Here is a 24,404-nt window from a genome sequence, read left to right on the forward strand (position 1 = left end):
ATCAAAATATGTATAATTGGGAATGTGGAGGAGGAGGAGGAGGCAATATTGCCATGCAGCTGGCTATAAATGGCTCATTTGTCACACTATTCCTTGGACACTAGGGTAAAGGACAAACTCACCCACGCACACACACACACACACACCTTGGTCATGCTATTGAGCAGAGTAATGGCTTATAGTTCCTCCAATATTGCTGCGGCTGAGGGCGTTCTGCCCATCACAGCGTATACAGTATCGTGGACCAATCACAGCGCACCCCTCCCCTCAAAGACAAGGGCTGATATCGGCAGATGAAAATACACACAATATCATATACTGCTGCTGCAGCCCTACATACATATATCCCCACACAAACACGCACAAACAAGGCTGCAGAGGTGATTGGAAAGCAGCAGTGCTGGAGAATAACACCTTACCCATACTAGAGATAAGCGCTACAGCGCGCCGCAAAGAGAAAGATGGAGGAAGAAGTGGCCGCAGGCTGACTCTCTTCAGTGAGCCCCCGTATTGATTGTCAGACAGTTGAAGGCCAGCAGGCTTTCATGACTGCTACACAAACACACACACACACCAACATGTCTCATACTTTTCCAGTATTGATGCACTGCAAAATGAACTAGACCGGTATTATGAGCTCCAAACCATATGTTTTCAACAGGAGGGGAACCGGACCAGCAGAGCTGTGGATCCCAGTGAACCCATGACTGGTAAACACATTAGTGTGATGTCACTGGGCGAACCTTTTCCCTCCTTATGGTCAGAGACTTGACTCAAGCGCCGATACAGAATCGAGACATGACTTTGGTGCATTCACGCTGAGCCCCGACTGCACATCCACACAGCCACAACCAGGGACTCTATCCTAGAAATGGAAATGGATGTGGGTAACCTTTAAAATCAACATGAGGGCAAACATACCCATGTCTGTTAGTCTCTGTCTGTCATTATGTGAGCGGGGCAATCAGAGAGTGGGATGCATTTCAGCTGATCAAGAGGTTAATTACACCACCACTACACTGGTCTGTTGGATCACATGAACTCCGACTCAAACCGCTGCAACTTGGATACACAACTTAAGCCTTCTGGCTACAGCACGTAAGAGGAATAATCGGACAAGAAAATGTGAGCCTCGGTTTCTTTGTGTGTGTGTGTGTGTGTGTGTGTGTGTGTGTGTGTGTGTGTGTGTGTGTGTGTGTGTGTGTGTGTGTGTGTGTGTGTGGTTATTCTTGTCTTTTGTTGCGTTTCTAAAATCGGAGCACAAGACAAACTATTCATAAGAGACCCTAGCACATAACATGCAAGACATATATATATAGCAAACACTTCCCCTGGAGACCAGGGAAAGAATGACGAGTGGGAGACGTAAGTCATAATGGCTGTAGGAGCCATACTGGTCACATTGTTGTTCCCGTTCTGGGAAACATGAGAACATATGTTGAAGACTGCTTTGAAGAGACCCATGACTAAAGCTATTTCCCAACATTACTTCAAACTTGAAAGTATTCAGGATAAACTGTTTGTACATAACAGGCTGTTTGCTAGCACGCATGTAGAGAACGTGAGATGAGCGAGGCAGAGATGGGATGTAGGCTAAACCAATTAGCGTCCGGCGGCTGTCATGGCTGTCAGTGGATGGTAGGTGTGCCTCCGTATCTAACCGAGACGAAGAGACTTGTGCATAGGCATCTCCCAACCGGGTGCATTGAAACCAACGACCTGTTCAATCCTGTTCAACCGGGACCTTCCCGCTGAGCTCGTGTACAGTAGCACAGCTCCGCGTGGAGTCGTTGACGTGATGTGTTGTGATTTAGCTGGGAATTGTATCCTAAAGTGTGTCGCGTTGAGAAGACCGCAACACAATACACACTCTTTGTCGATACATAGTGTGACATTGTAACGAAAGCAAAACGACTTACCGTTTGATCTTTCGAGTTATTCATCCTCGCGCGCACCAACTCTGGCAAACTGGCAGCTCGTGCGCTGCTTACGCAATGCCCTGTTCTGCCCGGCTGCTCGTCATGACTGCAGTTTGGTCAAACCCTCGTCGAGCATTCATTAGACAGGACGCTAGCTCCACGCCGCCTCGGTCCGTGTAATGTCCCAGACGCTTATGTCAGATTTTCCTCGAGAGATAGATCCGTGACGTGTTGTCAAAAAAGTGCTGGAAAAACTCCCAGAAGTTTTTCTTTTAATGGTCTAACTAGTGCACACACAGACACGGTGCTTAACTCCTGAAAGGCGGCTGAGGGGTAACGGTTTTGAATAAGACAATAACCCGCACTGCATTCAACCACGCAGAGCCTCCGGTGCTTCGATACAGAAGCACACTGAAGCGCCGGGGTGGCTCAAGATTGACCGTCTCAAGAATCAACCGAAAGGCTTTGGTGAGGAGGCGGGTGTACGCGACTTAAAATCCAGGCTCTTTGCTCACACACAACACGCGTGTCATTCAATGTACAGTATTTCAGTTGAGGCTAAAACGAGCTCTCTTTCTCTCTTGAGTCTCTCCAACTTTCTCTCCATCGCTTTGTTTATCTCTCAAGACCAATTCTCAATTATTTAAAAAGACACGTCTTTGCATAACATAATGCGTCTTTATATTTGGACACTTGCATTAAACCTATATCTTATAAAGCTTACAATTTCTTGACATCTTTACTTCTGTTGATGAATATATAGAAAGGCAGTAATAGTAATAGAATAAAACCAGTTTGGCTGAATCTAACAATAGACCTACACAAAAAGGACATCACCTACAGGTTACACACTTGGGGTGACAGACTCCTCTGAATGCATATAATTTGCATAATTGCATAATTTAGAATAAAGTGCTCTATTCTTGTCTTCACTTCAACCACTTGACCTAGTGTGTTCAAGATTGACAGATTTGGAGTATTTCCCCTGCCATGGCCCGTGTGTAGTAATTGGTGCACTCCACAGTGAAGCACTTTTTTCCTTGACACTTGAAATGAACTGCAGGTAGAGACGGAAAATGCAGCTGAGCCAAACGGTAATAGAAATCGGTTTGGATTTATCAATATTTATATTGGTATTTCGTCATTTGACTATCGGTAAATCTCAAACACCAAATGATGAAAAAGAAACACATTCTCACATAGCCTCACTCTAGACCGCTGGGGATAAGTTACAATGAAAAATACCATTCATTCATAATACCTCGACAAAAATCGATATCCAGAATCTGTTGTTCTTGGCTGAGCCTTGAAGACAGGAAGAGGATGGAGACAGCAGAGGAGCAGTGGGAGGATGGGATGGTATTGGGGGAGCTGGGGTGTGTGTGTGTGTGTGGGGGGGGGGGGGGGGGGGGGGTGTATCAGAGAGAGCCTGGGCATGCTTGACGTCGCATGAACAGCAAAAGGGCAGCTGAGAGACCCTACTACCAGGCGATTGAATGGTACGTCTATCAAAGGACGCAGCAGTCCACCCCTGTGGATACAATGGTGGCCGAGGAGGAAGGAGGGAGGGAGGGAGGGAGGGAGGGAGAGAGAACGCTTTGTCACTGTAACCGCTTTACCGCAGCACGCTGATGCGACTCACGTGCAACGGTAGAAGGGGCCAACCGGTCAAGTGCCGACAGCTCTCTCTCCTCATCTCTGTCTCTCTTCCTCTCCTCCATTGCTTATAGTGCTGTACATATCCCACTGATAATCAGATTGCGGTATCACTAGCAGCGAGGAGCTGGTATCTCCCTGGCTGATGGGGGACAGGCAGGAGATATACCTTCAGCGGATCATCCATCAAACATTTTCTAAAAGTAGAACAAAATAACATTCATGAACAAAATAGAACATTCCAGGGAAAACACATGGAAGCCAATGAATATAACCAGTACACATACTTATCTTAATACCTCGCGTAAGCATGATTCACACCCAAATAATTCACAGACAGTCATGAAAACTCTTAACTCTCGTCGTTAACAGACTGAGGGGCGTGGAGGAGGGCAGCGAAAGGCGAAAGGCAAATTAGGAGCAAAAATAATCTCATTCCTGCGTTTCCGCAGAATCACAACAATATGATGCTAGCATACCCCGGGGGGACAAGAGGCGGAAACGATAGCCATCCGTTTCGGCAGTGGGAGTGCATGACATTCCTCTGGATGATGAGACACATTCCTTGAAGCTGTCAGGGCTTCCCATCGAGGGGGCATCAGCAGCTTCCTATTGAGTCACTAGAACAGGAGCTTGTTTCCTCCACAAACTTCCTGTCCATGCTATACTGGGAAGTGGGAACCAACACCCTGGGTGATTCTCTTCCTCCGCACACACACTGGAGACACAGAGGCGCTGTTTCCCCTTCTTTCTGTTGCTTTGCACAGGTCAAATATGACAGACTGATGCAGTCTGTCATATTTGGGTTACGGGTTCACCTACTGCCTGTAGTTAAGTCAACCATGGACCGGATGAAAGTGAAGAAGAACTGAAAAAGGAAGAAAGAAAGTAAATCCTTGATGGACACACCTAATGACATACCGTATGAAGGTCATCTCTGTCCTGTGATACACTGACCAACAGAATAGTTTCGAGCAAAGGGTCTCGGCCAAGCAGGCGTATAAAGGGACACAAACCCAATCAGCCTATCAGACCTAATTGGAATACAATGCCACGTTACACCAGGGACAAAAATGCATATTGACTTAAAGGGCTTTAATATAATTTGAATAAGAGAGTAATATTGTCTTTTAGTTGGTCTCTCTCCTCCCTTGTCTCTCTTGTCAAACGCACAAGTTATCTCCAAAAGTTAAGTTTCCATGACCGGCACCTCACTCTGACCCAAGCCTCTGACCTTAAAGTAATGGCTCTGACATCATCTGGCTGCAGGGTTTGCTCCGCTGAGCTCATCCCAGTGAACTAGGGAGGTTGTGTTACATGGAGGCTGGAGCTCTATGGAAAGGACCGGGAGGCGGACAACACTCCCAGTCATGCCTCTCAACACCTCACACAACAACAAGGGGCCCCTTTCACCAGCCCTGGCTCCCATCCCTAGCCCAGTCAGAGGCCCTAGTCCCAGCTCCGAACCATCTAGGTTTCCCCCTCTGGGACTTAATGCTACTCCTTAGTATTTCGTTTTTCCACAACATCGCCATCCATCATTGCACAAGGCTTGTATCTTCACACACGGAGGTCATTCAACAGCAAAAGAGCCCCCATCATATCAGAGGTTGATGATATGGTGATCTTAATATATAATTATTTATTGCTGTATTAATGACCCATTAATACAATTTGTAATATAGCATCTCAGTACAGTACTTGGTGCACACATGGAAGAGTGAGGTGTTCCACTGCTATACAACCTAATTTGAATAAATTACAAAGCTTCACATTCATTTGAATTATAATATATGGGCAATTATCGTGCCGTTATTTGCCCATCTCATTAAAATGGTGTGAATATTCAAGTAGAAGAGATGTAACAAGATTTGGTTTTGAAGAAAATAGTCATCTTCTTGTCCTTGGTAAAAAGCAGACAGCACATTCATCAGATCACCAGTCCTCTAAATGTTGACAGACTGCACATACACACTAAACACACACACACACACACACTAAACACACACAACCCCCAGTGAGATTTGTGCATGCATACACACATCACTCGCCAGGTCTCCTGCAGTTCTCAGTAATTCAATGAAACAATCTGGCATGCTCACAAATGCACCTTTGCTTTCCTACGAGCGCACACACACACACACACACACACACACACACACACACACTCTCTCTCTCTCTCTTCAATGGAGTGTACGTTAGGGGAGGGTTTGTTTGAATAGTTGTTATTCTACTGGTACAAGCCTTGTTGTTTATACTCCATCATCACCCTACTCTTGCATCAAAGGCATTAGGAGTTCAAACGCAGATGCTGCGAAATATAAACCGGCTCCTCCTACACATTGAAATAACTCAGTAAAGCAATGTTACTTAATCCCAAGCAATTAGCTTTGTTATTGAACCATAAAAACACATACATCTACAAGCATTGCCCAGATTATGATCTCCAACTCATTCAAACGGAGCACACACACCCATAAATTACAACCACATGTGCTTACGAACAAATAGACACGCACCACCACAATAACAAATATATTTTTGAACACAAAAAAAAACCCTTTGTATAAAAAGAGAATTAATTGATAGCAATGCATCTACAATGCATTTTCACATCTTTTTTAATTTTAATCCTGGCGTGACTTGGTTTAACATATAACCAGAAGCCTTTTGACAACCTAAACACTGTTTAATATGATGCGGTTTTAATTGGAAAGCAAATGCCTCTATGAAGCACTGGCCTCTGGGAATATGAATTTCTGCACTGTACTGCAAAAGGATAAACTGCAAGCCCCACAGAGAGAGGCTTGCAGAGGCTGCTGGTGTAAGCAGGAAAATAAATAGACAAGGATAAAGACAAGGTGACGAGGAGTGCAGAGATGAAACAGAATGAAGAATGGCCGCCGGGCAAGGTAAGAGGAGAAAGCAAGAGACAAGGATAGCGGGTAAGAGATGTGAAAATAAGAAAGAAACTGAATGGATAGGAAGCTAAACTGAAACCACAGAGTCCAGGGCAAATGATAAACCAAGCGCAAATAGCCGCTTGCGTTTCACGGTTTCAAGGTCTTGGCTGCTGTTTGTCAAAGGAAGCTGGCTGAGGGGGAAGCATTTGACTGGTTCCTGCTCACACAGAGTGGCTATTCAGATCAGACCTGCCCCAATTCAGCCTGCTGTGCTGGCTGGTACTGAGGACTGAGACGAGGGGTGGAGGAGAGGGAGAGAGAGGGAGTCAGAGACAGAGACTTAGACTGGGATGAGGACATGGACAGGAATAGGGACAGGGGCAGGGTGAGTGACAGGGACAGGGACAGATCCGGAAATAGAGAGAGAAGGAAAACACCATAAAAGCGAGAGGGCGAAAAAGCGAGATTAAGCGAGTGAGTGAGAGAAAGCGAGACCATGCATTGGTAAGGAGGGAGTTGGCTGGCCGCGTGGGGTCTTAGTTTGATCTTAAGCAGGTGAGGCAGAAGACTACAGGAGCAGTCCAGAACTGGTACAGTGAGGAGCCTGGGAGAACAGAGTGAGAAATGCTTTAGGATTAGGACTGAAAACATTTAGAAATAGTCCCAGTGGGAAAATGTGGTGGTGGAAGCTTGGGTGTATGAGTGAGTGAGTGAGTGAGTGAGTGAGTGAGTGAGTGAGTGAGTGAGTGAGTGAGTGAGTGGATGAGTGAGTGAGTGAGTGAGTGAGTGAGTGAGTGAGTGAGTGAGTGAGCGATTGTGTGTGTGGTGGCGTGTTTGTTGAGGGGCAGGGGGTTGAGGAATGATCTGATACAAAACGGCCTTCATTCACTACGCCTCAGGAACATTGCACCACAACTCTGGCCCACGCTGCTCGGTTGGGTCAGAGCCAGACAAGACAAACAGACACACACACGTTTAAAGTCATTGAGATATAAACACTGATGTGCACACATCAGCCAGACCTTAATGGAAAGAGTACTGGTAGAGAAATTATTAATGCCCCTCACAAAGTTAGTGTACTACTCCTGCGAAATACACGCACACGCGCACGACACACACACACACACACACACACACACACACACACACACACACACACACACACACACACACACACACACACACACACACACCACACACACACACACACACCACAACACACACAAGCCCAGCAGGGTGCCGTGTGCAATGAAGTGACCCGTTGTGGAGGAATGCGTGTTGGCTCGGGCCGGGCTGTGTACTCTGGATCGCCCTGGACCTAATGCTGTTAGCTTTAGCAAACCTGATGCAGGACCGCACGGGCCCGCGTGGCTTAGGTTACCAAAACAACCTGCAACTGAACCAACATACAGACGCACCACGTATGCACAATTCTTTAGGGATAGGGCGAGCCAGAGGGAGAGACGGACACACACACTCACAAGCGCGCAGACACACACACAAGCGCGCACACACAAGCATACACAAGCGCATGCACACACAAGCATACACAAGCGCATGCACACACACACACACACACACACACACACACACACACACACACACACACACACACACACACACACACACACACCTTACCCCAGTGTTTCGATATAAATGTGGTATGAGGACAATGATGGACGAGCAAGGGTGAATTATTAAATTGTGACCAAGGAAGGAAGGAGGGAGCAGGGTGAAGACGTGGAGTCGGTGGGGGGGCGGTGGGGGGGGGGCGGAGGGGACGGGGGGGGGTAGCAGAATGTATGGACTAATAGAGGAGCGGAAGGAACAAGGAAGCCAGGCAGGAACAGAGATAGCAAGACAAGAATGGAAGAAAGGGAGCGTTTTTTCATAGAGTCCAAGTGAGAAAAGATTAGGAACAGAACGGGGGGTGGACCGTGTGGGGCCGTGAGCCAGCAAAGAGACCTGGCTCTTTGCTGAACCCCTCTACCTAGAATAAAGAGGATCCATTTGACACCAAATATTACCATTAAAAAGCCTTGAGGTGAATTGACTTACAGTCCTGACATTCACGCCGCGTTCACACTGTGTCTGACGCATGGGTAATGCGATCTGATTGACCTGAAAAGTTGAACATTTCTCAACTTTTTGACGCAGGCAACGGCGCCGACTGAACGGATTGAACCACAATGCATTTCGAGAGCGGCCCATGAGAAGTCAATGAGATCCTTCGACGGACTTGTACAGTGTGAACGGGGCGTGAGACAGGGATTCATTCGTTTGGATGCAGCCTTCGCCCGGTGAACACAGACACAACCCTCTCTGTGCTTCCTCTATATAAGATTATGTATTCTGTGTGACAGCGTAATCTTATCATAGACAAATGTCTGCGGGCTCCTCCAGTGACTCCCGCTCAATTATTTATTTATTTAACTTCCATTATGTTTTGCGGTATTTTTTACATCTTGTGTAATGCATGACATTTAAACTTGTATTTGCTTTTGTACAGCGGCCACACACTGTGCTCCACACGGGGTTACGCTCCTACAAACCCAATTATAACCCTGCAAAATGGATTCATCTTTCTCAAGCTGTCTTTGATATTGTTTTAAGGTCGTTATTTCAATACTTTACAAGGCTACTCATTAAGTAAACCTAGGAACCTGGAAGTATGCAGCATGTAGCATGTAGCAGCAGTAGCAGCAGCAGCAGCAGCAGTAGCAGCAGCAGTAGCAGCAGCAGTAGCAGTAGCAGGCTAAAGTGTCTAAGCCAGGTGAATGATGCCTAGAAAAACATCTGCAACGCATCAGGCTGGAGTCATTAACAGTCATGGAGGACAACAGTGAACACAGGGCGCGGGTCCGAGCGGTCTGAACCTGTTGCCCAGGACGGACACCACCTTCAGAAATACCAGCCGAAAGAAAGCCGAAGCCAACGGCATTCGAGACATCCAGTGATCGGTGGAGCCACGGCGGCTAAGTTTAGTGGGCTGGGAGCGTGTGAGAGGTCAAACATCACATGAGGGGGGGGGGGGGGGGGGCATTGTGACCACTTTAACCTGACCCTCCACCCCCGCCTGCCCCGCCGCCCCCTCCCCAAACCCTCACTAGCCTGAGCTCACAGCCCAGTGGCTCCAAGGCTGGACGGGACGTCTGATGTAAACGTGCCAGACAGTGTCTTGGTGCTCGCACTAGAAACCCAGAGCCCGTTAAATAGATCAATAGAGGTCAATAGGTCAATAGATATTTAACACCAGTTGTAGTTAAGTTCCTCTAAATTCATAGGTTTTGCTGAAACTTCAGCCTCACACAACATTAGCGAGATAAGCACACAATAAATGAAATGTTAAGCAATGTGCAATGATAGAATAGCAAATGATTGCACGATCTTGTGTAATGAAAACAGTCGCAATGATATTGGATGAACTTCAGGACTCTTTTAAACATCTTATGTTGTCCACATTTGACTGTGACCGAGCCTTGATCTGGGTAATCTAGTCAGGTCCATCCAGGACACAGACACTAGTCAGGAGGATATAATTAGACCAGGCCCAAACTGTCCTTCACGCATTCCCCAGTCATAAGCGGACTGAAATACAGAAAGTAGCACCAACGAGACCATTGCAGCTAAACAGAAAGCGACCAATAGGAGGCCACGAATGACGAAAATGTTGACGTAAGAGTAGCCTTCAATGTCATATTTCTTAGAGGAGGGCATTTGCACTCTAGGGCTTCCAGAGAGTGGCCATGTATAACATAGATAGTATACATCAAGGACCTCTGTGACTGCAGTATGGAGGGGCTGGGCGAAGCGAAACCGGAAAGGAGAGAGGGGTAAGGACTAGGGGCCTGGGAATGTCGGACACAACTTTCCGGACCCCTAGAGACAAGACACACTCACTGAGCCATGAACCTTCTCCACACTATGCTGGTTTAAATCCGGTCAGAGGCTTAACAGGAAACTGTGTGTGTGTGTGTGTGTGGTGTGTGTGTGGTGTGTGTGGTGTGTGTGTGTGTGTGTGTGTGTGTGGTGTGTGGTGTGTGTGTGTGTGTGTGTGTTGTGAGTGTGTGTGTGTGTGTGTGTGTGTGTGTGTGTGTGTTTCAGCGACATTAAGCGTCTCCCAGTGGGAACCACTTACTACACATGACCATTTCCTGCTTCCCATCAGCCCTCTCTCCGAGAGCCGGCTGCTGAGGAATCCGGCGTCATAGGAGGCCAGCGGCTTCACACCACATGTCCGAGGAAGACGTTTTTTCTTTAAGTGGCTGATTTATTGGGCGCGCAGGAAAGAGGGGTGCGGACGAACAGATGTAGACGCAAGAATGCAGCAATTCATTTTATAAATGGACTTGTTAAAACATGAGCAGCCAAGAACAGACTTCTCCCTGTGACTGAATGAATCGCAGAATTGCTGTCTCTCTTTCTCCCCATCTCCCTCCCTCTGACACTGCAATTATACATTCCTGGGCTAGGCCAGACCAAGGCTCACCTCTTGTATGTGAAGGTGTGTGCGTGTGCATGCGTGCTTTCATGCGTGCGAGCATGCGTGTGTGTGTGTTTTGCGTGTCTCTCCCTGTAAACCGGGGGGGGGGGGGGGGGGGGGGGTTTACAATGTAATAACTTGTCATCCTGATGAACCAACAGCATGTTTATGAAGAGGCCCCGAGCGAAGACCTCCAAAGACCGCAAACCTCTCTCTGCAAACACGGGCTGGAATTACAGTTACACAGCGGGCGAGTGTAACCCCCGGCGGAGACAAGGAATCTCTGTCCGTTCCCCTCCCGCCCAGGTAGAGGAGGGGAGAAGAGAAGGAGAGAGAGGGCGAGGAGGGGCATGTTAGGGTAGTGAGCGAGCGGTGAGAGAATCCGAGCAAGTTTTCATCAATTCATCTGCTGAGACTGGGAGGGGGTCCCAAGGCATGAGCAGCCTCACGTAGAACCATGATTCAACTATATCTCCTCAACCATAAACCTGCCAGCAGCCCACCAGTGTACAGCCGCAAACTGCTCCTTCAGGGCACTGCCGGAAGACAAATCTCTTCTTTTTGATTACTTGTGGGCGATGGCGTGATTAATCTTCTGCTTTATACAGGAAGTCTGCTGGAGGTTTTTAGCTGAGCAACCTAAACACTCAAGTCACCATGACAGGGAAAATTAACCTTTTCATTTTTCAAGAGCCACACATTTAAATAATGGTTAAAAGTGATGCTAATCCGTTTACATGGACGGCGCTAAACTAGGAGCACCGCCACAACATGTGTTTAAAAACCAAACACATGTTTCCAGGGTTTGCCCTGCTGCTAAAGTGACAACTTAGCAGCAGGTAACAACAACAACAACACCACCAACACCAACAACATTGTGGCCATTCCAGAGCTGTGACCTCGTCCAGGGAGAGAAAGGCGGCTTTGTGACACAGGGGCTGATGAGATGATTACGGGCTGATTGAACTGTTGGCCAGGGAACCTCGTGAAGGCCACTTGGCCAGAGTCCAGCGAGCCAGTGGGGGGAAGGGGGGCGAGGAGGGGTGCGCTCCAGCGGGGGGGGAACGACACTCTCACATGGTTGGCAGGCAGAACAAAAGAAGCCTCAGTCAAGTTCAAACGGGTGAACAATGTGGATGTTGTCTCTGCCGAAATAAATACAGAGAACTTTGACTCCACCAAGCTATACACGGCATACCGTTTTAGGCATTTGGTGCAGACAGGAGCGAGATATTACAGAATAGAGGTTCACAAGCCTAACAGCCAAACTGCTGAGGGACAATAAAAGGTATGGGTTGTATCAACTCCTGAGCCGAGGTCTGGGTCCCAGAAGAAGAAGGAGGATCATAGGTGGAATTTGTGTTGTTGCCAGTGAGATGGAAACCGCATGCCATTGACAACCCTTAACCCTCAACAGCTGTGCCGCTCACAGCCAATAGTTTGTTCGTTCGTTGGGCCAAAGGAAAAGCTGCTTATTTTTTCGTTTGATATATCTGTATTATTTCCAATATCCACATGTAGAAGTATTCTCCACCTGTCTGCAAACGCCACATGATTCCACTTTGGATTTTTTTTTATGGAAAAAAAAACCTGGGAATTTTTGATAGGATTTTTAATTTAACCTCTGCCATGAATAATCAACATAATGCCTTTTAGTCAATCTCTCTTTGGACACACACGCACGCACACACGCACACACACACACACACACACACACACACACACACACACACACACAGCACACACACACAGCTGTGGACTAGATGTTTGGACTGGATGAGGGGGGGGAGGTGTAATGGATGGGAGAGATGGGGCATGCTTATTGTTGTCTGTTTGTCACTAACGGATGATCCATCTGTAGTGGGATATCCCACTGGGGAAACCCTGAAAGCTTGATCCCTCAGATTACCACTACAAGCTCCCAGTAAACGTCCCGAAACTCACAGCTGTCAGTCAGAACCCTGCAGATTAAGGACACGGCTGAAAGGGAGATCACTGTACTTGAAATCGCACTATGCAACTCTTATATTATTAGAAACATCCCTGAAAAACAAAAAACACACACGTATTCATCACACCGGGTTTATTCTCTGTAAATAGATTGGCGCAAATGGAGAAAACAATCGAGCCGCAATGAAAAGTTAGATATTACAATCCCAAGTATCTTTGTGAGCTTTTCCTTTCTGATTTCACATAGTCATATGTAAGTGTTACGCTGTTTAAGATACCACACATCGACGTGATGAAGCGAGTCACGAACAGGACTGAAACTGAACCAACAACATAACAAACAGTGAACGCAACGTGGCCAATTACCTGCAAGCTGAGGGCGATCTGACGAATGTACATCATATTTAGATCCTCCAAGATCCATAGTTTTCTTCCATGTTTGCAAACCTATCAATTGGCATCCTTTGGTGAGATAACGGCAAGTCGCACAGGACTTCGAGTCAAACTGAGGAGCACAGTCAAAATCCACCGGTACTGGAACAAAAGTTCATGATCCACAATGACAACACGTCAAATAGTTCATCTGAGGATCGCAGCACCACGAATGATCGCAAGCGTTGTTTGAGTGTCAATAAATCCACATGCGCCCGATTCAAATCCAACCCCCAAAAAGAGAGTCCTCCTTCAGCGTTTTCTCTGGCAGGGAAAGCCTCCTGGGTTCAACTGTAAACCTGAAATCCTACTAAGGCGTCTCGGTTCACTTTACTCCGGTCAACAAAAGGACCTCTTAAACACCCACAGTTTAACCTCCTCCTCCTTGGCAGTGGCAGGGGGAATGAATGGTCCTCTTTAAAATGCAGTTATTTTCTTTGTGTACCAGTGTCGTGGATTGGTGAATGCCTTGTGTCCGCTCTGTGACAAGACCTCTCCACAAAAGGGCATCGCCTCCTCCGCGGGAGTGTTTCAGTGCTACAACCGCTCCACTGTGTGCGCTCCTGCGCCCCTGCGCCGACCCAGCCCACAGACCCACGGACCCACCCGGGCGGCGCGGAGACTCGCGCTGGATTAACCCCTACAAAGCGCCTGTGGCAATGGTAATGAACCTAAAAAAAAGAAAGGGAAGAAAAAAAAACCGGCAGCAGACTAGACGCCCCTGCAAATAAACAGCAAATAGCACAGCGCAAAGACGCATGACGCTTTGGGTTATTTTCTATTCCTTCCTTCAATTGCTTGATTACAAAGGCAGCTAAATGCAGACTAAGTGAACACACAAAGGGGAAATAAAGCAGCGAGTCAAATGGTTGATTAGATTTTATGAATCACTGTATTTTATAGCAGGCTTACAAGGCTTCATGGGCTTACGTGTTATATTGCTTATTTTAATTAATAATTTACGTCTAGCAGTTCCACACCCCAGCCAAAAAGAGAGCCCAGTTGTACTAATTGGCTGGATTTTGGCCAGAAGCTCCCTATCTTTAATGAGATATAAACAAAACCCATCTGCTATCGAGCCCACTCCTAGTATCTTGGAATGAAACTGAGTCAAGTTCATGTTTGGAAGGTTGAAAAGCTAAATAAGTGTTGAACGATTCTTGTAGGTTACTTGGAGCCATCTGTGGGGCTGTAGTCCTATAGAGGCGATTGTCTTTCTTCTTTAAAAACAACCAATAGACCTTCAATTGATTCTCCAAGACGTCCCCTAAATGCCTTTTAAGTGGAATGTGTATAAATCGGAATCCGTTGTGTCCCGAGGGTAGATAGATGAACAATCTTCAATACGAGATGGCTATTAGCTCATCATTGATACAGGGCACGTCTCACAGCGACTCTGCAGCAACACATCATAATCAAACGAAATTTACCTTGCAGTCACATTTAATTTGATGCAAAGTATGTTAAGCATTCGAGACATATCGGGCAGCCAATAACAATCATTAATAATCGCCCAACTCGTTTATTCTTCTTTATATTATGCCAAAAATAATACAAACACATTTGTATACCAAGGCTGAACATGGGTTTATTAAACCCTGATTTATTAAACTACTAGTCATCATTTCTTGGTGCTGAACATCAGGGGGAAACCGCACTGAGGTCACTCCCAGTGGGCGAACCATAAACATGGATGAAAACAACCATTATCTCAGCAATGACAGGGAGGGCCGGCCCGACACAGATCACTGTTGTTAAAGCCGGGGCCCCACCAGGCGCCTGCCAGGGGCCCGATCAGGAATCCACTCAAGATCAGTGGTCACCAGCTAGGTCCGACAGACAGCTTTATGACGAGGTTATATGGTGATGATGATGGCGTGCTGGGAGATGTGGTGGCTAACGGACATGTCAGCTAATGGACGACACTGGGAGAGGAGGGAGACCAGTACAAGCCAACCTCACGTCAGAGGTTAGATCACAGATCAGGGGAGATTGCCTTTTCCTCTGTTTTTGTCTCTTTAAAGAAGCAGAGAAAGGATATGAGAGTGAGTGGGAGACCAAAGTGAGAACCGAGAGCATTATAATAACTGCCCTGCCCCGACCGCTGAACCCGTGGCCCCTGTAGTCCCCCCCCCCCCCCCCCCCCCCCCAGGCTCAGGTCAGCGCTTCAGAGGACCTATGCTAGTAGGAGCGCTTTACAATCATACCCATTGATCCATGTCATTGTGGAGGAATACTTTGATTCTGGTGGAACCCATGTGCTGGCTGGGACCCAAATCAACCACAGGCAGTATCTGTGATGTGATTGACTGCTTGTTATTGTGGTCCCACGAGTCTGCATCCTCCTATCAGCTTTTGAAATGCAGTGGATAAGATGTGAATAAATAAACAAACAGTCAGCCTCAATCCATTAACAAAGCAGTTCATTAGGAGGTGTCAGACATCGTTTATGTCAGGCCGTCTGTCTACAGCGGACTGGATAAAATCATTTGAATGAAATAATTTCTTCATCAGGGTATCCTTCTAGGACCTGCCACCGCAGGGGAGATGCAATCACACACACACACACACACACACACACACACACACACACACACACACACACACACACACACACCACACACACACACACACACACACACACACACACACACACACACACACACACCACACACACACAGTGAGATCCCAGAAGATGATCTGGAGATGTGCATGCAAATGCAAATGGATACACTCACATGCATAAGGGTTTACAGGGCACAATAAAAAAGGTAATTTAACTGTTGAATGAACTTTATATCCTTTGGCCCTGAACGCCAACAGCCTAATCCTGGTAACCGCGGGCTCCGAGCTAAAGGTCAAAGCGGTCTCTCCCTGCGGTGGGGCACGCAGAATGACAGAGGTGGAGAGAGCCCATCGGAGAGAGAGAAAAACGCCCCGAGCCAGAGCAGACACAACCAGCGCAGCCCCAGGCCACAACAAAGGACCTAGGCTGACATCTCCTCTCAGAATACCAGCTCCACCCCACCACACAGGCCTCCACCCGCCACACAGGCCTCAAACGACCGACTGGTTGCCGGTGCCATCTAAACACGGCCAGCGTGCGTAAACAAGACAGCAGAAACACACACACGATGTCATGGACTTGTAATAGCAGGTACATGCTTAGACCACATGCATGCAGTTCTTTTTTTTTTTTTTTTATTGAGTTCTTTAACATTCTATACTTATTTTCAAAAAATACACTCATTTTCTCATTTAGTTTTTGTTTTAAAAGCACTTATTTTGAGAGCCTCTACCCCAATTTCGTTGCACTTTGTGCAATGACAATAAAGAGATTCTGATTCTGATTCTGATTCTGATGCGCACACACTCCCGCAAACACACACACACACACAGTGTCAAACACACACACTGGACAAAACTGTGAGCACAGAAGAACAGGATATGAAGACCGTCTCTAATTTTTCCACCTGCAGCAGGACAAGATGTGCCCAATCATGATTTAGTAACCCAATAACTCCTCCAGTCCTGTACCTCACACAGAGAAGAGAAATAGTAGGACAGGACTCAAGACAATGTAATGAACTCCTCTTTATTTATGGAGCTCAACTCCAAATCCCCAATGAATTTAACACAAGAGAGGTCGAATAACGTTATAGCAATCACTGGCAAATTTTATACAGCAGTTTTAGATAGATATCGTAAAGTTAGATAATTGAAGAGCAGAAGCAAAGAGAGTGCTTCTGAAAAGTTAACCAACTGAACTACAGACTGGCTTTAACACACACACACACACACACACACACACACACACACACACACCACAACACACACACACACACACACACACAGACACACACACACACACACCCAAAGTAGGCCACACGTCTGCGACATCAACAACATCCCAACTCCTCAATGACACGGTCGTGCTACAGCCGCCGTTGGGTAACCAACACCTGGTCGCCACGGTGACACCACCGCATGATGCGGTGTGAAACCAGACGTATGCGCGGAACTCCTCCCCCCCCCTACCACCCCTGAGGACGATCCCTCCCTCTGGTTTATAATCCATGACAAATGGCTGCAGACAGCTATATAGTTATAAATCAGACTCAGCAGACATACATGTGATGACAAGTCAAATCTCGTCCAGCTCTGTTTGGGACCTTGTTATTTGCAGGGTCTTTCAAGCGGTTACGTGTGACTGATCGGAATCCCAGCCACCATATGACACAAGACGGAGATTGTCTAAGATTGTCTAAGATGTTCGGAATGTGCCTGTAAGGTACCATCCAGCAGGACTAGTGCTCTGTTGGAGTCACAGGTCTCGGTGATGCTCTATTACAGTTCTAAATCGTGGCTGACTTCTTTATTTTACCACGACTAATCATTGAGAGTTGCGTTATGGCCATTATGGGTGAGCTTCCAGGATCATCGAGACAGGAGGTGATTGATGAGGTGGAATAACATAGCAATTAAAAAAGAAAATTCAGTCACCACCATCTCTCTAACACACGCAAACACACACACACACACACACACACACACACACACACACACACACACACACACACACACACACACACACACACACACACACACACACACACACTGAAATACACACACGCACAAGTAGCAATTATTTGGCATTTTCCAATTATCATTTGGCTCATCAAACCATTCTGGCTGGAAGGTTTGATGATTGAGCATTCAACGGAAATTTTAATGAGCTTATTAGCAGATTCATCTACATTGATTTCCCTCACTCTGCTGGATCGCGGGTCTGCATCATATCTCTCTCATTATCAGATTACTACAGCATGATATGTGAGCATCTAATAAGCAATGGCGCCCTCTTCAGGAAACACCGGAGCAGTAGCAGATGGTAGGGGTTTATTTGTGTCACGCTCACACACACACGCGCACACGCACACGCACACACAAAATGCAAAGCAGCAAAATTCTCAATCAACAAACTAAAGACCATGTCTAAAAAGCAAAAACAATGCAGCAGCACTTGGCCACACATCGTCTCCAGGCCCTCAACGGTGGGCAAACACATTAAAACGCACGACAATTCAAGGCCCGAGTAGGCAGGAGGGCTGGCCCTCCTATGGATCAAGCACGCACACAGACACACTCACAGCCACCCACAGGCACCCATCTGCCCTCCCAGAGTCAACAACTGTCCTACAAATGCAAAACAGGGTGCGACATAGCTGCTGGATGATACACTGTGGGCCCCGGCCTGCACTCCACAAATAGCACGAGGAATAGACAACCGGGGCTGGGACCAGAATGGAATCAGGATCAGGCCAGGGATATTCAGACGGGGCCGAGGAATCTAATGGTGTTGGCCTCCCATCTTAAAGGTTTTGGGTTTGATCCCCAATTTCTGCAGCCTACATGTAGGCATCCTAGATTGCCCCATAACCCCAACCTGCCTTCTTTAGGACCTGTATTTGAATTCCCTCTATTGTTGGTTCACTCTAAAGAAAGTCGCTAATGGATGTTTGCTAAATGACGAGGCGAATTAGTAATAAACATAAATAAACACCAAACACATTATATCTCGATGACAGTAGTCATCGAGATATAAGACCTTTGTCAAAACATTAACAGATCGAATGAAAGCCTTTGGGCATGCATTGTGTGCCCTTTTACCCATCCACATGGAAAGGTAAACGCACCGACAGGACCAACACAAAAGCATGCCCCCCACACACAGACACATGCAAACACACTCCCAGACATAGCCATAAAAACGCATGTATGCACACATTCCTTGGTATAGATTTCACCCGCTAAATTCCTCACTAAGTAATAATGGGAGTTCCTAGCCGTCTGTTTCGCTATTTATTCAAGAGCCAGGTAGTTTCTAGATGCAGACAGAGATGAAACGTTTCTTTGATACGAATAACAATAAAAGGAGAGCGAGTGTGAGGCAGAAAGCGTGAGAATACAGGTGATGGAGGTTAGCTGTCTTCTAGCTGATGGTTCGGTGCGTGGATTAATCTACCCGGTGGAGTTGAGCTCACAGAACTGCGCAACAGAGTAAACCTGTGGGAGGTTATCGCTGTTCCGATCAACCCTCCCAGGAGCATCAGCCGGGGCCTGTCGAGGAGTGAGAAACCGTTGTAGTTTTGCCCTGACATTCACCTCTGTGAGGTGAAATTACAAATGACTGAAAAACCTGATAGAAATAACACACGTACCAACTGCTCTCCTTTCATCCTTCTTCCGTTAAAAGGGTTGGCAGAAATCTGTTCCTCCTTTATTTTTAGAGTTTGTCTATTAGTTTGTATTGTTCTATTTGTTTTGGGGTTAGCCTACTTCACATAAAAAGTTAAATGTGTATTTGTAGTAATATAGGTGTATTCTTGAAATTAATAAGTTAAATCAAATCTCCCCGAAAAAAGTGAAGCCCCCCCTTTATCCACATGAATATCAGCAGGTGCCCTGAAATTCGATTCCTATTATTTTATCTAGACAAACCACTTTTTAGGCCTTATTATTAGCAAGAAATTGAGAATAGAAGTGAGTGAATGACAAAAATGTCAGAGCAGGTTTTCAAAGCAGGTCAGGCACACAAAGGCATCAAAGTCCTGCTGGACAGTAATGTATCTGCAAAGAGTGACAGCGGACTATCGCATGTCTGAAAGGTTAATCTCAGTCAATAGGTTCAAGATGACTTCCAACTGACGAGTAAGATGGAATGTAAGTGATACTGGTATTTGTTCTGTGTGTGTGTGTGTGTGTGTGTGTGTGTGTGTGTGTGTGTGTGTGTGTGTGTGTGTGTGTGTGTGTGTGTGTGTGTGTGTGTGTGTGTGTGTGTGTGTGTTACGGCCGGTCTGTAGTTCAGTTGGTTAACTTTTCAAAAGCACTCTCTGCTTCTGCTCTTCAATTATCTATCTTTACGATATGTATCTAGTAAAATGTGCAATACAAAATGTACCAGTGAAGTGTTTTCGAGCGTTGAGCGTCAGTGTGTGTGTGTGTGTGTGTGTGTGTGTGTGTGTGTGTGTGTGTGTGGCATGTAGGTGTGTGTCTTATCAGGATTTTACTTAGCAGCAGTAAAATCTATCCGTTACTTAATTGCCTGATAAACGGGTCAAATGATAAAAATAGTGAAAGAGACAATTAAAATCGGCATTGTGGAACAATGAAGTAGGGTGACGTTATAGTAGATGGTAAATAGGACATTTTGCCATCTATTTCTGGGTGCCTAAGACACAGGCCCCCAATCCACCCTTTAGCCTAGATAATGGGCCGCCGTGGCTAGGGATGGAAGGGAACCAATGCCCTCGGATTGGTTTTACCCTCAACTTGGTTGCAATTGAATTGCAACAGTTTTGCTTTGGGTACCAACATTCTCCCAAAGAGCGATAGCCTGAGTTAAAATATTGAATTGGGAAACAAACTCAGAAATGGTGTCTCCAAACTATAGATGCATAAAATAATGCACTTGTCATGCTCCCCCTCATCCCAAAACGATTTGCTACCATTTGCTACACTATTTTACACTTGAAACTCCATGATGATTGAATCCTCTAAATACAAAGGATATCTTGGCGGAAGGACAGAGCATGGATGGCTTCATTAAAATATATGAGAAAGAGGGCTAAGCTTCCAGGACACACATATAACGCCAGGTTGTGTGGATGAGTGGAGCTCCTTCCGAAGAGCAGTTGTTTTTGATGCCCGTATCCGAGAGAGCGCTAAGCTTCTGGGACACGTATATATATCGTCGCAGTGTGATTGGATGCGTGGATCTCCGCAGGGGCGATTGTAGGTAGTGTGGGGGCCCTAGGCAGAGGATTGTTAAGGGGGGGGGGGGGGGGGGGAGTGGAGCGATTGTTGACGGGGGGGGGGATTGACCTATTCAATTTCTTTCGCAACTTTTTTGCTGGATGCTGCTAGATTCTACTCTCTACACGTTTAAGGACTGCTTTTGTTATAGTCGATTCATTATAATGTGTTAATTCTAAGTACCCCCTGCCCAGAGGTTCCGTTAATGGTGGGGCGAGCTAGATAATACAATTAGCCAGGCTTGGTTAAGTTAGTGATGTAAAAGGAGAATCTTTCAACTGGGAATTGGTACATTGGACATTTCAGAGAAGATAATACAATTTCTGTTAAATTCTCTTTTATTTCCTAAAGGCTGATTGTAACAGCGTGAAATAAGGCACTTAGCAACATGGCTTCAGAAAAGATACGATTTTTATCTTTTCAAGTAGCCAGTTCAGTGTCATAAAAGCATAGTGATACATTGTTGAGATTTCCCGTGGAATGAGTTGGAAAGCACCCAGTGATTACGCCATCGCTCTCAGTTAACCTTGTGAGCCCAGCCTGTCTGACTCTCAAAACCCATTGGACGATTTAACCAGACCTTGCTCGTAAGGCACCGCCTTTGTTATGAAGTCTGACTTGTGTTTGTTTGCTCATGTCTGGAGATATGTGAAAGAAAAAATATATTCATCACGATTACAATGAATGAATCATCATACACACGTTAACCATTCAGTCATTGGGCGCACACTTTTATCCAAAGTAATTTTCAGTGATTCTTTAAATACATATATGCATATATTTATACACACAAACACATTATACACACACATATATACACACAGACACACACACACACACACACAGACACAAATATATATATATATATATATATATTTTTTTTTTTTTAATATACTGAATGAACGTATCTTGCTCAAGTCCAGACAGGTAAGACTGCGCAAAGGCGTTTGAACCCAGAACCTTTCAACTGGGACTATCCTTCCACACACACCAGCTCTCTGGGTGTGAGGTGAGGGGCGGGGCCTATGACGGAGAGCGTCTGTGGTGCACATGCCTCCAGACAACAGCGTGGCTGCTGCCCCTCTTACTCATTTCCTGTGTGTGGGCACACAAGATGGCTGCAGCACATCACCGTGGCGACAGAGCCAGAGTATTGGCCATGAGCCGCCATGTGGACGACGTATGGATGGTCTCCGGATGCAACAGCCGCCCTCTAGCAGGTGGACTGGACACACTTGAGGCCAAGTAGAGTAGTTGAGGAAGTTTCCGGATTTGTTCATTCATACGACCTTCACGTTATGAAGTTGACCAGATGTCACTGAAGTCGTCTTGGTGTGCCACACTCAGAATCACATCTCTGCGGTGTATAGCTGTACCTGTCCCGAATTAGAATATAGGTATAGGCAAATTGTTCTAATGTTGGCACATTTTAAGATATTTAACGCCAAAATGGCGTTTAGTTTCAGTATTTTAAGATTATATTCATAATATTTACAAAGGAGAACATGTTTTGTCTAAATCAAACAGGGCAACTGTTGCAAGCGGCAACAATATAAATTATTATTCATTTACTCATATACTTTCATAAATTCTTCATTTTCTTTCTAGCTTGAATAGGATTAGCAAATTCGTATTGTTCTCCTATTCTTTATGGTAATAATGTGGATGTATAACGGCTTTATTGTCTTGCTTCTGTGATAAAATGAGTTCTCTTCCAGGGCTCACTAAAGCAGCCCATAAAAATGTATTAGTAAATAGCAGCACTCAAATAAAAAACATCTATTCAAACTCTCTCTAAAATAAACTGCAGAATGCAACTAATGGGGAGGCTGTTTCACAGGGTGTAAGATGTACGTAACACCTAAGATGTATGTCACAGCCATGAGATAGGGTCGTCACGGAGAACACTGTCTGCGGGTCTGGGAGGTAAACAAGCATATCAGCACCGGAGAACATGCTACTAAATGTTTTTATCCGGTGTGTGTGTGTGTGTGTGTGTGTTTGTGTGTGTGAGTGCGTGCGTGCGTGCGTGCGTGCGTGCGTGCGTGCGTGTGTCTGTGTGCGTGTGTTCGGGTCACCCTGCCACAATCAGAGGGGATCACATGATAAAAGAAGAAGATCCCAGGGGCTAAAAGACATCCAAACAAAGGGGCTACCACCAGCTCCCAGATCAACTCGCCAAGCAGAAACAGGGCAGAACATTCGTCAGACAGATCAGTGGTCAGTCATGCATAAGATGACCATTAGATGTGACAGGCGTATGAAGTTATCATGTAAAAAAGTTTGTTCTGATGCGTAAACAGATCAACTATCCAGGCAATACATGATTATTAATCCCCTCTCTCCTCCATTCCATATTGATTAAGAACAAAACAGAAGATTTTGATGTTCCTCAACATTTTTAATGAATGCGCTACGCTGCATAATAAAAAGTGCCTCATTTTACTAGAAGAAACACATTTTAATGATCCCAGGCCCGAGGAGCGTGGGGCAGGCAGGCACAGAGGGCCTTGTCTAACCAAAGAATCTGAGAATCTTGGTTGTTTCTCCGTCTTGGCAACCTCACACTCCCCCCCTGTAGTTTAAATCACAGCGGGGGGGGGGGGGGGGGGCTCCGAGGGTCGATGTGAGGACAGATCTAACCCCTCTTACACAACCATATACTCATTCAACCTACAGATCTGCATAATCGCTCTGAGACCATCTTTACACTCTGTGTGTACAACCTTGTAAAGTGTGTGTTCCGTTCATCCTTTCAGGCTCCTCCAGCCCCCCTTAACTCCCCGGCAGCCTGGCCTTTCATGGCTGGGGCATTGGGGCCTGGGTTAGGGGGGCCGGGGGGCCAGAGGGCACAGGGACGGTTCATTGTTTTTGGGGCTACTCAGGCCTTGCTTGAGATGGGACCTGGGGGGAAAGTTTTGGCATTCCTTGAAAACGGCTCTCTCTTTCTCTCTTGTTTGTGGTCCTTTGTTCACCTCCTCTGCTGGCAACTGTGATTTTGTGGCAGACTTTATCATAACGATCATAACTTTATCATATTATCAGACCTATCATCGCTTGGTGTGGGATTCTGTGTATGGGTGAGGGCAGAATGGGATGGCAAGTGCTTTTTGGCGATATTCAAGGATTGCAAGTCTGTGTGTGTGTGTGTGTGTGTGTGTGTGGGTGTGTGTGTGGTATTGGTAAGCTACGTGTGCGTGCATTAGCACATGGAGTTTGTGTTTTGTGTGCGTGCCTGTGTAGTAT

At 46.2% G+C, this 24,404-nt stretch overlaps 1 protein-coding gene across 4 annotated transcripts in view; it reads right to left on the reverse strand.

Annotated features, from left to right (window-relative positions):
- rtkna (rhotekin a) overlaps nucleotides 1-24,404 on the reverse strand; it is a 56,968-nt gene that overhangs the window by 28,761 nt on the left and 3,803 nt on the right. The window contains exon 1 of one of the 4 annotated variants that reach the window (XM_030358256.1): nucleotides 13,278-14,042. The exons of 2 other annotated variants lie outside the window; for them this stretch is intronic. In XM_030358256.1, the coding sequence (XP_030214116.1) occupies nucleotides 13,278-13,313 (36 nt within the window). In that variant the 5' untranslated portion in view covers nucleotides 13,314-14,042. Of the gene's footprint in view, nucleotides 1-1,919; nucleotides 2,505-13,277; nucleotides 14,043-24,404 lie in introns of those variants that run through there. One more of the 4 variants, XM_030358257.1, reaches the window with a different exon arrangement.

This window comes from Gadus morhua, chromosome 6 (assembly GCF_902167405.1).
Source record: "Gadus morhua chromosome 6, gadMor3.0, whole genome shotgun sequence".
Taxonomy (NCBI): domain Eukaryota; kingdom Metazoa; phylum Chordata; class Actinopteri; order Gadiformes; family Gadidae; genus Gadus; species Gadus morhua.